This window comes from Ictalurus furcatus, chromosome 2 (genome assembly GCF_023375685.1).
Source record: "Ictalurus furcatus strain D&B chromosome 2, Billie_1.0, whole genome shotgun sequence".
Classification (NCBI taxonomy): domain Eukaryota; kingdom Metazoa; phylum Chordata; class Actinopteri; order Siluriformes; family Ictaluridae; genus Ictalurus; species Ictalurus furcatus.
Genome location: NC_071256.1, coordinates 3,426,779 through 3,439,888, shown reverse-complemented (window position 1 = coordinate 3,439,888; position 13,110 = coordinate 3,426,779). Strand labels below are relative to the sequence as shown.

At 44.5% G+C, this 13,110-nt stretch overlaps 1 protein-coding gene across 1 annotated transcript in view; it reads left to right on the top strand.

The window, feature by feature from the left end:
- LOC128619464 (tyrosine-protein phosphatase non-receptor type 14-like) overlaps positions 1–13,110 on the top strand; it is a 47,392-nt gene extending 34,282 nt beyond the window's left edge. The window contains exons 9-20 of the mRNA XM_053643670.1: positions 105–192; positions 365–447; positions 616–667; positions 3,603–3,672; positions 6,147–7,435; positions 7,613–7,870; positions 8,746–8,889; positions 9,212–9,430; positions 10,428–10,556; positions 10,689–10,923; positions 11,068–11,231; positions 12,149–13,110. Coding sequence (XP_053499645.1) covers positions 105–192; positions 365–447; positions 616–667; positions 3,603–3,672; positions 6,147–7,435; positions 7,613–7,870; positions 8,746–8,889; positions 9,212–9,430; positions 10,428–10,556; positions 10,689–10,923; positions 11,068–11,231; positions 12,149–12,277 — 2,860 coding nt within the window. The 3' untranslated portion in view covers positions 12,278–13,110. The remainder of the gene's footprint in view (positions 1–104; positions 193–364; positions 448–615; positions 668–3,602; positions 3,673–6,146; positions 7,436–7,612; positions 7,871–8,745; positions 8,890–9,211; positions 9,431–10,427; positions 10,557–10,688; positions 10,924–11,067; positions 11,232–12,148) is intronic.

The following is a 13,110-nucleotide window of genomic DNA, read 5'->3' as shown; positions in this document are numbered from 1 at the left end:
ATAACGTATGACGAGTTTGTTTTCCTATCTTCGCTGTCCGACATTGTTTTCCTTAACTGCTCTCAGACGTGGAAGGTCAGGTTGACGCAATTCCTCTCTCGTAGGTGGAAGGACATCGGAACCATCGGGCACAACAAGTCGGCTATCACCGTGGAGATAACCAGCAAAGACGACACCATCATGTTTCACATGGTCAGTGTTGAGACTGGGCGCTCGCCAAGGCCGTCTCGCGGGAAAACAAACTCGGTGGAAAGCTGCTAGCTTCGCGCGTTCTTACGTTACTTCTTAGCTAGAACGGATTTCTGAAAACGTCACGACTCGAAAGCGTAGTTTTAAGGTTGCTCTTTTGATTTTTGTCCTTTAGGAGGATATGGAGATGGCGAAATACATCGCACGCCTCTTCACCGCCAGACACAAGTTTTACAAACAGAACAAGATCTGTGTAGAGTGAGTTCATTTCAAACATTTCCATCCCATTGCTGAAATCTGTGGTTCTTTCTGGCTCCTCCACACTCTGTATACAACACTGCCACCCGTGGCGGATCAGTGTAACTGCACATAACTGCGGCTTTGTCTTCTGGTGTTTTTTTTGTTGTTGTTTTTTTTTTCCTGCAGGCCGACCCACTCTCCTGTCACTATACGGAGAAGATCCACCTGGAATAGGCAGGTAAGTTCGCCTTTGAACTTACTAACATAAGTCGTACCTCATCGTCAGCCCTTATGTTTTGACCACATTGGCGTTTTTCCACATTTCGCCATATTTCCCCGGATAACACGAAGCGCTTAACAATATTTTTTCCCGCTTTGACATAACAATTTATGACATATTATTTCCAGCGACTAGCTAGCTCATGTAAACGTAAATCATTTTTGTAGTAGTTTTTCGAACTACATATCACGCCAATATCCATCTGCGTGTGGGCGGGGCCTGCAATCAAAAGATTACTCAAGTTTCCACATAGCAACTGTGATGATTGTATAATTTATCTATATTGTATGATTGAACAATTTTGAAACTGGCTGGGAGTTTTAGGCCACGCCTACCTGTTCAGTGCGTTCTTGTTTGCGTTTGAGCAGCTTTTTCCCCATCGTTTTCTTTTTAAATCCAAACGTTCATGTGCTTTAAAACATTTAAAAGTACTCAACTAGCTTGTCCATGTATTCTCCAAACTCTTTAGTTAAAGACTCAAATAATTACCAGCCAGGTTAGCCAGTTTTCTTGCAAATGTTAATTAGCTATTTGTTAGACTAGATGATTTATTTGAAAAAGAAGTCCATCAAGCATAACATTTTAAAAAAATATATATATATACAGTCATTCTTGTAGCCAGATTTACCAGAGCAAGTGTTAATGAATGTAATTCACAAGTTTGTCATTGTATTTTTAATATGTTACACTATGTTTCCTTAAACGTTATTGTATATCCTACAGTATGTATGGAAATCGAGTGAAATAGCCAATGCCTGAATCATTCACTCTGACTTCTTGCCTCATATTTGGGCCAAATATCAAGTTTTCATTCTCTCATGGGGAATTTTTGACCATCAGCATATTTGAAGTGGTCGGAGGTTCTTGAGGTTTGTTTGGGAAAGAAGGCAAGACTCATCAAATGCTGTGTTGAATAAACAGCGCCTACTTAAGTTCTGAGTCAAGGCTCTAAACATACTCCCGAAGTCCACTGAAACGACCAGCATCCAGGAAAAACAGGCTTGTTAATCGAAAAATGTTTTCCGACAACTTTGTAGAACTTACCTCTCAGCACACACCACTGAAACGACACCTCCGTGCCAGAGCTTTCGATAAAATCTCAAAACACTTTGTGGTTTCTCTGTTTAAAACACAGCGCACGATACGCGGGTTCTCACGATGTTCGTTTTTAGTGGCTGAAGGTCTAAAACCAAGTCTTCTGTATTTCCGAGGCCACCGCACACCAATTTCCGGTCTGTACTTAAATCCCAATTTGAGTTATTCACTCAAGGTATTTTCCTTTGAGACAAATCTCATTTACAACACAACACAATAGCGATATTGCGATTAGAGTTTAACTTTGAACTGCTATTAAGTTAAAAAAGCGTACAGGAAAGCACATATCAGTAGCTCCAAGGTTGGTAAGCTTCCCCAGAGGGACGTTAGGTCTCCGTATTCCTCGGTCTCTCAATTCCTCATCGTATGCCTAACAATGCAGCTAAAACCGGCACAATGGCCCTCAGTGCGCCAGCCGCAGCCCGAGTCTCAGCCTGGCTCTCCGTACACACCGAGGACACGTTGAGGATTAGCGTGTGGGTGGATGTGTTTAAAGAGAATGAAACGGATACGTTAATAATGAACGGAAATGACTAGATGAAATTTAAGGATAACGAAATGTGTACGTCCAAGATGAGAACAGTCATATTGTTTGTACATCGTAAAAAAATTTTTTTTTAAATTTACGTGTAACTTAAAATATATACATATATTTTTTAAACAAACTTAAATATACAACATAACAGGCTAATCTTGGCTAACATGCAAGCAATCTTTGCTTGCTTAGTAGTTAGCTTAATGTTAGCTAGCTTGTTAGCAAGCCTGATGTAACATTAAACTGAAGCTAGCTAAACTACAGCTGGGTACTGTATCGTGTAATCAGATTTCTCTGATCGAGCTAGCAATTTGTGTGCTATCATATCGTTTCCTTAACCAAAGATCCTAAACTGGCCTCATAACGTCATGAAGAATTTCTGTACGTTCAAACAGGACAGTACAGCGCTAATATTTACGTTTTAGTTTGCCTGTGAAATTCGACAGGAAAACGGGGACCTGGCAACACTGCATTATTATCTGCTGCCTTGATTAGATCAATCACACTCGTTACCCGATGGGATGAGAAACTGCACTCCTTATTTTTGATGAATTGATAATCACTATGCTATACTATACTATACAGTACTTACTATGCAATAGGACACCGCGCTATACGATATTATACTATATCTCAGTTTTGTAGGATGATAGGACAAAACTAAGTACACTCCTGTGTGAGTCTTGACCTCCCTAATGCACAGTGTGAATTTGGTGAAAATCTGTGTCTTAGGGAGGTCAAATCCAACCCAGCAGTGCACTTAGTTTCGTCCTATCATGCTCCAGAGCCGAGATCTGAGCTTCTCGTTTCCAATATATTACACCCATTAAAATACACAGGAGTCAAGTCAAGCCCGGTCATTTTCACAGTTACTCTGGGCGTTAAAATGCTTTTGATGAGGCTCAGATTCAGACACCGACAGAGGAAACACTTATGAGATATGAACGAACACCTACAGTAATGCAATAAGGTAAAAAAAGAAAGGCGGGGATTAGTACATGATATTCTACAGTCACAACGAGTGGACCTCTGAACGGGTTTTACTGTATATATTTCAAGTACCTGCACGTTACTTTACGTTTTTTGCATTTCATTTATTTTATTTTTTTGTAATGATAATTTGCATATCAGTAATTTCAAGTATTTTACAAGTTCAAATCTATTGGATTTTTGAAGAATTTCTCAAATTTAGTAACTAGTAGTTCTTTTTGTTGTTGTTGTTGTTGTTGTTGTTTATATCTATTCTTTATTTCTCTTTCTCAGCATAGGCCGCAGTCCTGTATTGCACATTCTCAGTATCCTGATCACTATCAGGAGACGCAGAGCTCGCAAGGTAAACACACACGCACACACACACACACACACCGATAAGGACTACACATTTCGTTAATACTCTTAGTAGGACGTCTCATTCGGACCACCACCATCTCAAGTGACAGATTTTATCATCGATCAAACGTCGCAGCAGTCAATTCGTTAGAATTGCGGTACGTTTGCGGCATGCCGGTTTCCTCGATGGGCGGAGCCTGTGTCTATGTGTGCGGTGGCCTGGGAAAACTCTTCCCACGGTGAAACGTTCTAGTTTCATTTTCTAGTATACGCAGTACCCGATATATTATATTATATATTATATTATATCTGGTTTGCTGTGCCACATCAACTATTTAAATTCTGTAATCTTATTACTTTGTGGTACTGAAGGACCGGATCCGGTCGGAACCAGATATTTACTTAAACGATTTTAAAGTTTAAAAGACAAGTAAGACTTAATAAATAGATACGCATGTATAATTGAATACAATCTATAGGATTGAATCCATAATTAATGGCTTTGGATATCTATGCCTACTTTCAGGTCTACCTTTCTGTCTCTTTTCTCTCTCTCTCTCTCTCTCTCTCTATCTCTCTGTCTCACACACACAGACTCAGACACACCTTCCTAATCCTTGAAGTCAGCTCTCTAATTATTCTGTTTTTGATCTCTCTGCTGGAAATTAACACACACACACACACACAAAACAGGACCACATGATAAGCCCGAGTATGCGAGATAATTACTAGGCCACTAGGTTTAAAGTTGTTTAATAGATCTAAGGAAACTTCCAGACCAAGAGTCTTTTATTGCTTCAGTGCGGTTTGGAATTACGTCCCGATCGCCTTAAATAAGCGTGCACTAATGAAACCTGGAATATCTGAAGATTCAGTTTGTTAAATGTGGGTGTGTTTGAATCAGGGTAATTAAATCAACAGCTAGTGGAATTGTTTCTACTGGAGTTGATCAAAGCTACAAAGGGCAACTCGTGAAGTGTTCTCTTCGCATTGTGAAGAATGTTGAAGCCTTAAATCGTGTTTATATCGAGACATTTGTGACACGTTTAACGATTCTGGTCGATGGCGTGTTCTTTGCGATTCTCTGGAGAGGTTAGCGGGTTGTTTGTCATGCTGACGAGGCGACATTGTTATTGCTAGCGCAGTTGCAATGGAGGAAAACATAAGGAATAACAGTGAGGTTTTACCGTCAGCAAGCCCGTCTTTTCTCAAACCATTTCCCCGAGACATTGGACGTCACGTTAATGAGAGGGTCCGACGTAGAAGTAGTGGAGACGTTTGTGCGGATCTCAAACGCTCCCAGAATGCAGCATAGATGTATGACGCAGTTACAGCGCAGACTCGAGTTTACTAATTAGTGATCTGTGGGTTGATGACGGTGCGTTCACGGTGGTGTTAGCATGAAGCTGTGAACGCTGATCTGTCTGAGCCGAGTGTACAAACGAGCAGATGAGAGAGCTGGACGGAGTACTAAAGCGCTGCCGCATCACTCACTTTAGGTAGAGATGTAGCCAGGGCTGAATTCCACTGCACTGATGGGTAATAGTGGCCACTGTGGTTCAGGTGGTAGAGCGGGCTGTCCACTAATCGTAGGGTTGGCGGTTCGATTCCCGGCCCACGTGACTCCACGTACCGTCCTTGGCCAAGGACACTTGGGCAAGACACTGAACCCCAAGTTGCTACCGATGGCAAGTTAGCGCCTTGCATGGCAGCTCTGCTACCATTGGTGTGTGTGTGTGTGTGTGTGTGAATGAGACGCAGTGTAAAGCGCTTTGGATAAAAGCGCTATATAAGTGCACCATTTTTAATAATGATGATAATGAGTCTTTATTGATTGCATATACATCAGAGCACAGTGAAATTCTTTTCTGCGCATACCGCAGCCTGTCAGGAAGTTGGGGTCAGGGTCAGCCATGATACAGCACCCCTGGAGCAGAGAGGGTTAAGGTTGTGCCTTGCTCAAGGGCACAACAGTGGCAGCTTGGCAGTGCCGGGGCTTGAACCCCCGACCTTCTGATCAGTAACCCAGAGCCTTAACCGCTAAGCCACCACTACACATAATGTAGTAAATCATAAACGATGCTCGTGATATTTAAGTAAAGTGTATTGCAAAGTGTATAGTTTATCACAACTGCGGCAGTGGTGGCTTGGCGGTTAAGGCTCTGGTTTACTGATCGGAAGGTCGAGGGTTCAAGTCCCAGCACTGCCAAGCTGCCACTGTTTGGCCCTTGAGCAAGGCCCTTAACCCTCTCTGCTGTATCATGGCTGACCCCCCAAAGGTTGCACTCTGACCCCAACTTCCTAACATGCTGGGGTATGCAAAGAAAAGAATTTCACTGGGCTGTAATGTATATGTGACCAATAAAGACTCATGTTTGGTCATGTTCCGCTGTCCTATAATAAGAAATAATAATTCACACACTGTCTCTCTTTCTCTCTCGCTCTCTGTATGTAAATCTGTTTCTCTGCCCCCAACAGACAGTATCTTCCACGAAGACCCGTACTGTAAGTCCGAGACGAGTCTGGTGGAGTTCGGGTTCCGCAACGGCCTGGTTCCTAATGGCAGTATGTGCAGCAGCCCGAGCGTAAGCTCCCTGAACCGCTCACAGACTTTTGTTCACTCCTCGCCCATGTCTTCGAGCCCCAGCATCCCTGGGAGTGAGCTCATGCGGCCTGACTACATCCCCAGCCACCGACACTCGGCCATCATCCCGCCCTCCTACAGGCCCACACCAGAGTACGACGCGGTGATGCGGCAAAAACGCTGCCTCCTCCCAAACACACCCAACGTCGACTGTCACAGCCAGTCACTGCGCAGCCTCAATATCAGCAACACGTATGTTTACCGTCAACCATCGCTAGTGTACAGCCAGCCGGAAATGCGTGAGCAAGGCCCGTACCACACGCCCTATGGTGGGGGTGGAGGCCCTCAGGCAGTGTATGGACTTCATACTGGCCCCTCCCCACCTCACCAGGGTCAGATGGTACATTCTACAACGGCTCAGCCACAATCTGGCACTGCTAACGGCATCTCGCATACCGTCAGCACGCCAGAGCTGGCCAACACTAAGCAGCAAGTGGTTAACAGGACTACCCATGTGTTTAGGAACCACCAATCAAGACCTCCACCCCCTTACTCGGCATCCTTTAGGCCAGCTACAAGCACACCGGATTTGGCAAGCCACCGACAACGCTGCATCGGAGGCTCTAGTCCGGAACTGGTGACGCGTAAAGTACAGCTGTCGGTGAAAACCTTCCAACCAGACAGCTCAGCCGTAGTGCACCAGTCACTACAGGAAGTGAGCGAGCCTCTAACGGCCATGAAGCACCGTTCCACGCTCGCCAAACGCCACAGCATGGAAGTCGCGATGGTCCTCAAGGGAGCCAGTGTAGCCCCCTTGCCTCGAAGGAACACACTACGAGAGCAAGTGCCACCCCTGATCCCTCCTCAGCAGGCACAGGTCCCACCTCCTCCACCGCCTCAGCTGGCTGAGGTGCAAATACCAACCCAGAAATCCTCCAACCCCGACCCAACATACCAGCATCAGAAAACACTCTCTAATGTCACCATGCTGATCCACAGCAGCGAGAGTGAGGAGGAAGAGGAGGAGTACGCACCCGAGCTGGACGTTCACATCCCAGGCCTGAACGAGGACATCAGCGCTCAACTGCAGGCGGCACTCGCTAACATCCCTAACAAGCCCCCGCCGGAATACCCGGGACCGCGGTCCAGCAGCAGCAACATCGCACTCAGACACCACAACCAGGTACTTCATCACCTACGCTCAGTTACCGTTACCATGTACGTAAAGTTTTCCAAGTGTTACGTTTATATAAAATAAACAGAACGTTATAATATCCGAACTTAACCGACCCTGTTTCAGCACACGCTTGATGGTATTTAACGAGGTAACGCATCATCGTGCCGTTGTGTATGGATGCAGGATCGGAGCCGAGGTTCTCCAGAAGCGGCTCAGGTGCAGACGCAGGTCGATGTCCACGCAGGAGGGCACCGCGGGAGGCAAAGTCCGAGCCGTATGGACCAGGTGTGCCTGAGCGGGGCGACTCTGGGACCGTCCATCTCTGAGCCCGACCTCACCAGCGTCAAGGAGAGAGTGAGGAAAGAGCCGGTGAAAGAGAGACCTGTCTCCGAGATGTTTGCCATCGAGGACAGCATTGTAGAGAGAGAGATTGCACAGAGGGTGAGAAAGACCTCCACCTCTTTAGCGATGTCATTTTCATTCATTTGCATTCAGTCAGACTTGCATACGTTGCCTCGGCGACTAATCTGAACCCAGGACTATCCGTACTTGAGTATGTGTCTCGTTCCCATCACATAACTTAAGTAGGAGGAGTTTCTCCGGAGGTTGTTGGTTAGAGGTTATCAGTAAAACACTATTCAAAATGGGGGGGAAAAAAAGGGACGGTATCGCGTCCTTCCGTCGTTATCCAAATCAGGAAGACAGCTTTCGTTATGTTGCAGAACAGAATTTACCTCAGGAGCAAAAATATAACTCTATATATAGTATAAATATATACAGTAAGGGAGGAAGGACGATATTTTTAACTTGTATGTCGTATGGACGTTGTAATATATTGTAAAAAAGGATTATTAACACGGGGAGCACGGTGGCTTAGTGGTTAGCACGTTCGCCTCACACCGCCAGCGTCGGGGGTTCGATTCCCACGGCTTTGTGTGTGCGGAGTTTGCATGTTCTCCCCGTGCTGCGGGGGGGGTTTCCTCCGGGTACTCCGGTTTCCTCCCCCAGTCCAAAGACATGCAGGGTAGGCTGATTGGCGTGTCTAAAGTGTCCGTAGTGTATGAATGGGTGTGTGAGTGTGTATGTGATTGTGCCCTGCGATGGACTGGCACCCTGTCCAGGGTGTACCCCACCTTGTGCCCGATGCTCCCTGGGATAGGCTCCAGGTTCCCCCGCGACCCTGAAAAGGAGTAAGCGGTAGAAAATGGATGGATGGATGGATGGATTATTAACACAGCTATTAAAAGCGTACGTTTTGTGGGTCTGTGAGAAGTGACGGCTGGTTTTCTCTTTTCTTTTTTTTTTTTATCACGAAGACTCTGGAGAGGCAGAAGATGTCGGTGGACTCGATGAAGAGGCCTCTGATGATGGCCACTCTGAACGGACTGTACGTGAGCCGTATGCCCGTCCCAGAAAACCCACGTGAGGACGTCTCCGCTAAGGCCAACACGGACGAGATGGTGAGAGAGAGAGTGTATATTCTCCGACTTTATTCGATCTCGTTTATCGAGCAAAGCGGTCATGAAGTTGAGTCGAAATGAAGCAAACCACTAACAGGTGAAAGGTCTTACAGTACGTGTGTGTAAGTAAGTAAACCGATTTGAACGAGACTTTCGTTTAGACCACATTTTAGTAGCATTGAAATCATCGCCATTAATGTTTTCGTCTTTGTTTTGTTTTGTTTGTCATATTTGTTTATGTATACAAAGTCACTTACTTAAAAGTAAGGTAGAACAGGACTTAACCAGTGTGTGTGTGTGTGTGTGTGTGTGTGTGTGTCAGTGTAAGCATCTGGAGCTGAGGTTAACGGAGGACCGGCTCTTCGCCGAATACGAGCAGATCCCTAAAAAAAGACCCGAGTGCAACCTCGCCACAGCCACACTGCCCGATAACACCGAGAGGAACCGGTTCCGTGACGTGGTTCCGTATGAGGAGAACCGTGTCGAGTTGGTGCCAAACAAAGAGAACAACACAGGCTACATTAACGCCTCGCACATCAAGGTGAGTTCCACGTCATCGCGCAGTATTCCGTTCAGCCACAGGGGCCGAGAGGCAGAAAAACTCGTTAAAACAAATAAACAAACTCGAGGAGATTTAAAAATAAAACGGGCCAAATCTCCGTGGAATGTCTAAAGCCGCTCGAACCACTCGAATTACACGGTGCCGTTCCAAATGTTCTCGGAGAGCCCTGTTCCCTCTTTAGCTTCAGATCTGCTGCTTGCGTGCCAAACGAAATTTAGAACTTTTTTTCCTGAGTTTTGCTGTTATTGTTGTTGTTGTTGTTGTTTTTCCCCAGGCAGAGGATATTCATGACATATATATATATATATTTTTTTTATGTTGAATATATTAGGTGTATTAGATAGATGGTGACATCATTACTATCCCTCTTTATTCTCCACAGTGTAAAATGAAGGTACATTGCCTGTTAATGTGCTTTTTCAAATTGTATATATTTATTTATTTATTATAAAATATATACCTTTATTTATTTTAATGTCTTCTATAGATAAATTAATAAAGTTTTTGTTTTTGTTAATTTATTTATTCACTTATTTGGTTAATTATTGTTTTATTTTATTTTTGGGTTTTTTTTTTTGGGGGGGGGGGGTGTTTGTTTTTTTTGTTTTTCGTCGTTGTTGTTGCCGGTGTTTATTTTTCATAAAAGGAAAACGAATAAAGTGTAATTATTACGTCAGGGTCATGTGTGCGCACACAAATCCACACAAGATGCATGTTGTGGGTTAAGCTTACATTCATCCGTGCCATTTATAACAGTTTGGGAAATTGATCAAATCGAATCAGATACCCATCTAGCGGTTCTGGCCGATATCGGACCGATACCGCCGCTCAGAACTGAGTGAGCTGTAGCCAGTGTTGCTGCGATGCAAGGATGCAGCAGGATGTGTTTTAGCTGATGCTGCTGCCCTCTAGTGTAAGATAATGATTTCAAAACATCCGTGTGTTTCCCTGTCTGTGCATGTGTGTGTACACGCAGATGCTGATCAGAGGGGAGGAGTGGCATTACATTGCGACGCAGGGCCCTCTTCCCGGCACTTGCCACGATTTCTGGCAGATGGTCTGGGAGCAAGGGGTCAACGTCATTGCCATGGTTACGGCAGAGGAGGTACAGGCACCGAGTGTTAATTTGCAATGGATTTCGATTTCCAAGCACTTTATTAGTTAACGCATTAATAACATTTATTACGAATGAAACATTGCGTATAATGTAAACAGAGAACGTTTCATGCCTTTGCAGGAGGGAGGTCGTTCGAAGAGTCACAGGTACTGGCCGAAACTCGGCTCCAAACACAACTCGGCCACGCACGGCAAGTTCAAGGTCACGACTAAATTCCGTACAGACTCGGGTTGCTACGCAACGACTGGGTTAAAGGTCAAGCACCTGCTGTCTGGTCAAGAGCGGACCGTGTGGCACCTGCAGTACACCGACTGGCCCGAGCACGGCTGCCCCGAGTACGTCCAGGGCTTCCTCGGTGAGTAAACCATAATCCATTTCCTTCTTCATACCGTAGACCAAATACCACAACGCGACAGACTTCTGAAGCGGTCATTCCGTGTAGTTTGTTGTTTCCCAGTTCCGTCTTCTGACCAGTTGTCACACTTTTCCGCCGCTCTAGCGTACCTGGAGGAGATCCAGTCTGTGCGTCGTCACACCAACAGCATGTTGGACGCCTCGAAGAACCCGAAGCCGCCGGTCGTGATTCACTGCAGCGCCGGAGTCGGACGCACCGGAGTCGTTATTCTCACCGAGCTCATGATCAGCTGCCTGGAGCACAATGAGGTAAAAACCACCACACTGAGGTTTGAGACGGTCGAGCGAGCATGACTCGCAGCACTCTCTCGAGTCTCTCATCGTCAAGCTTTTGTACTTGGTTGAATGGATTCTTAAAAAACGGGATTGTTTTATTATTTATTATTATCATCAGTGAGTGAGGTAATGGATATATATATCTCTTTTTTTTGGTCTCTCTTGAATCAAACAAACAAACAAACAAACAAACTCTGTCATGAAGACTTTAACATGGTGGAAAACGTAAAGCCCTGACACTGGCGACTCCTTACTCCTTAACGTTTTCACATTAAACCAACAGAACGACTAAAATGACGGCAAAAACACAACTTAACTAACACCTTGTTTTGGTGGTGCCCGTGTTCAGCATTGAATTTATTTGTGATGTCACACCCCACAGTAGTGGTTAATGACTCATATGAAAGTAGACACTATAGTAGGGCTTTAGGAATTTTACATCTTGAGGAATGTTTCAACGTACGAAGGTTTAAATGTTTTCACTATCAAAAAAGCTGTAATCGTGCTGTACAAGTCTTACTGTTGAGCGCTGTGAATGTTTTGCCCAGCAGGGGGCTCAGACCCCTCCCCTTTCCCATCGCACTGCTCACTAGAGTCATGATACTCTACACACAGAACCCCAACAGTGTCCTGACTCATCTTATACCAGACGAGTGCCGATAAAATCGTTCATTTGTTTATACCTGTCGAAAATGTCCGATAAGTTGAACGCGAGTGTACAGTGAGAAAGGGTTAATAAGGAAGAGTGTGTCTGTCGGGTTTCTCCGGGTAACATCTTGATTGTTCTGTTAGGAAATGAAAGGAGAACGAAGTCTCAGGTCCTGTCCTCTCAGACCTCTCCTGCGTCAGGTTATGATTGCTAATTATCTCTCTCTCTCTCTCTCTCTCAGAGGATGGAGGTCCCGGTGATGCTAAATTACTTGAGACAGCAGAGGATGATGATGGTTCAGACCGTCGCTCAGTACCAGTTTGTGTATCAGGTTTTGATCCAGTTTTTGAAGAACACCAGACTCATCTGAGTCCGACTGTGTGTGTGTGTGTGTGTGTGTGTGTGTGTGTGTGTGTGTGTGTGTGTGTGTACGCACCATCCTAACTTGTTGCATTTAACTAAAAGGCATGACGCTCGGGCTGAAACATCTCTACCGACGTAATTCCAAACAGAACCTAATATCCACAGTAAACGAGTGGCTGTATGAAATGCCTGTATTATAATTATTAATATATATTTTTTCTGTTTTGGTTTTGGAGGACAGCACCTCTCCGTTATGCTTTCTCAAACACAGCTGAAGGCTTCTCATTCATGTAGCTACACCGTCAGAAAAATGTGAGTGCATATGGCGGTCATAAATGGTATAAAACATGATTTTGTTCATTTAGGTGAAATAATGAGTATGACTTCTATAAAATATAAAAATTGTTGTGTTTTTTACTTCCATATTGTAATTTCCAGGCTATAAAGTTACACCGCCGTACATAACGCACCCCCAGAAATTCCGTCTGCTTAGAGAATTAGCATGAATATTATGAAGCAAGGAATAAAACACTTGAGGGTGTGCTGTTCTCGGAAACTAATCAATAACGGCGTGATACCGTTACCGTGAACGTGAACAGCGCACCCTGAAGTATTTTATTCCGATTATATTTTATTTATTAAAGAACAACACCTTATACTTTCATACGGATACCTTTAGTCAAAAGTTTGGGCACCCCTAGTCAAATGACGTATTTTGAATGTTGAATTATGAAAAGAAGTAAACACAACCTCTCCGGCAAACTATTTTTTTTATTATTTTTTTTTTTTTAAATGCACAGTTACTATAAAGTATAAAGGGCGTCCAAACTTTTGGACGTG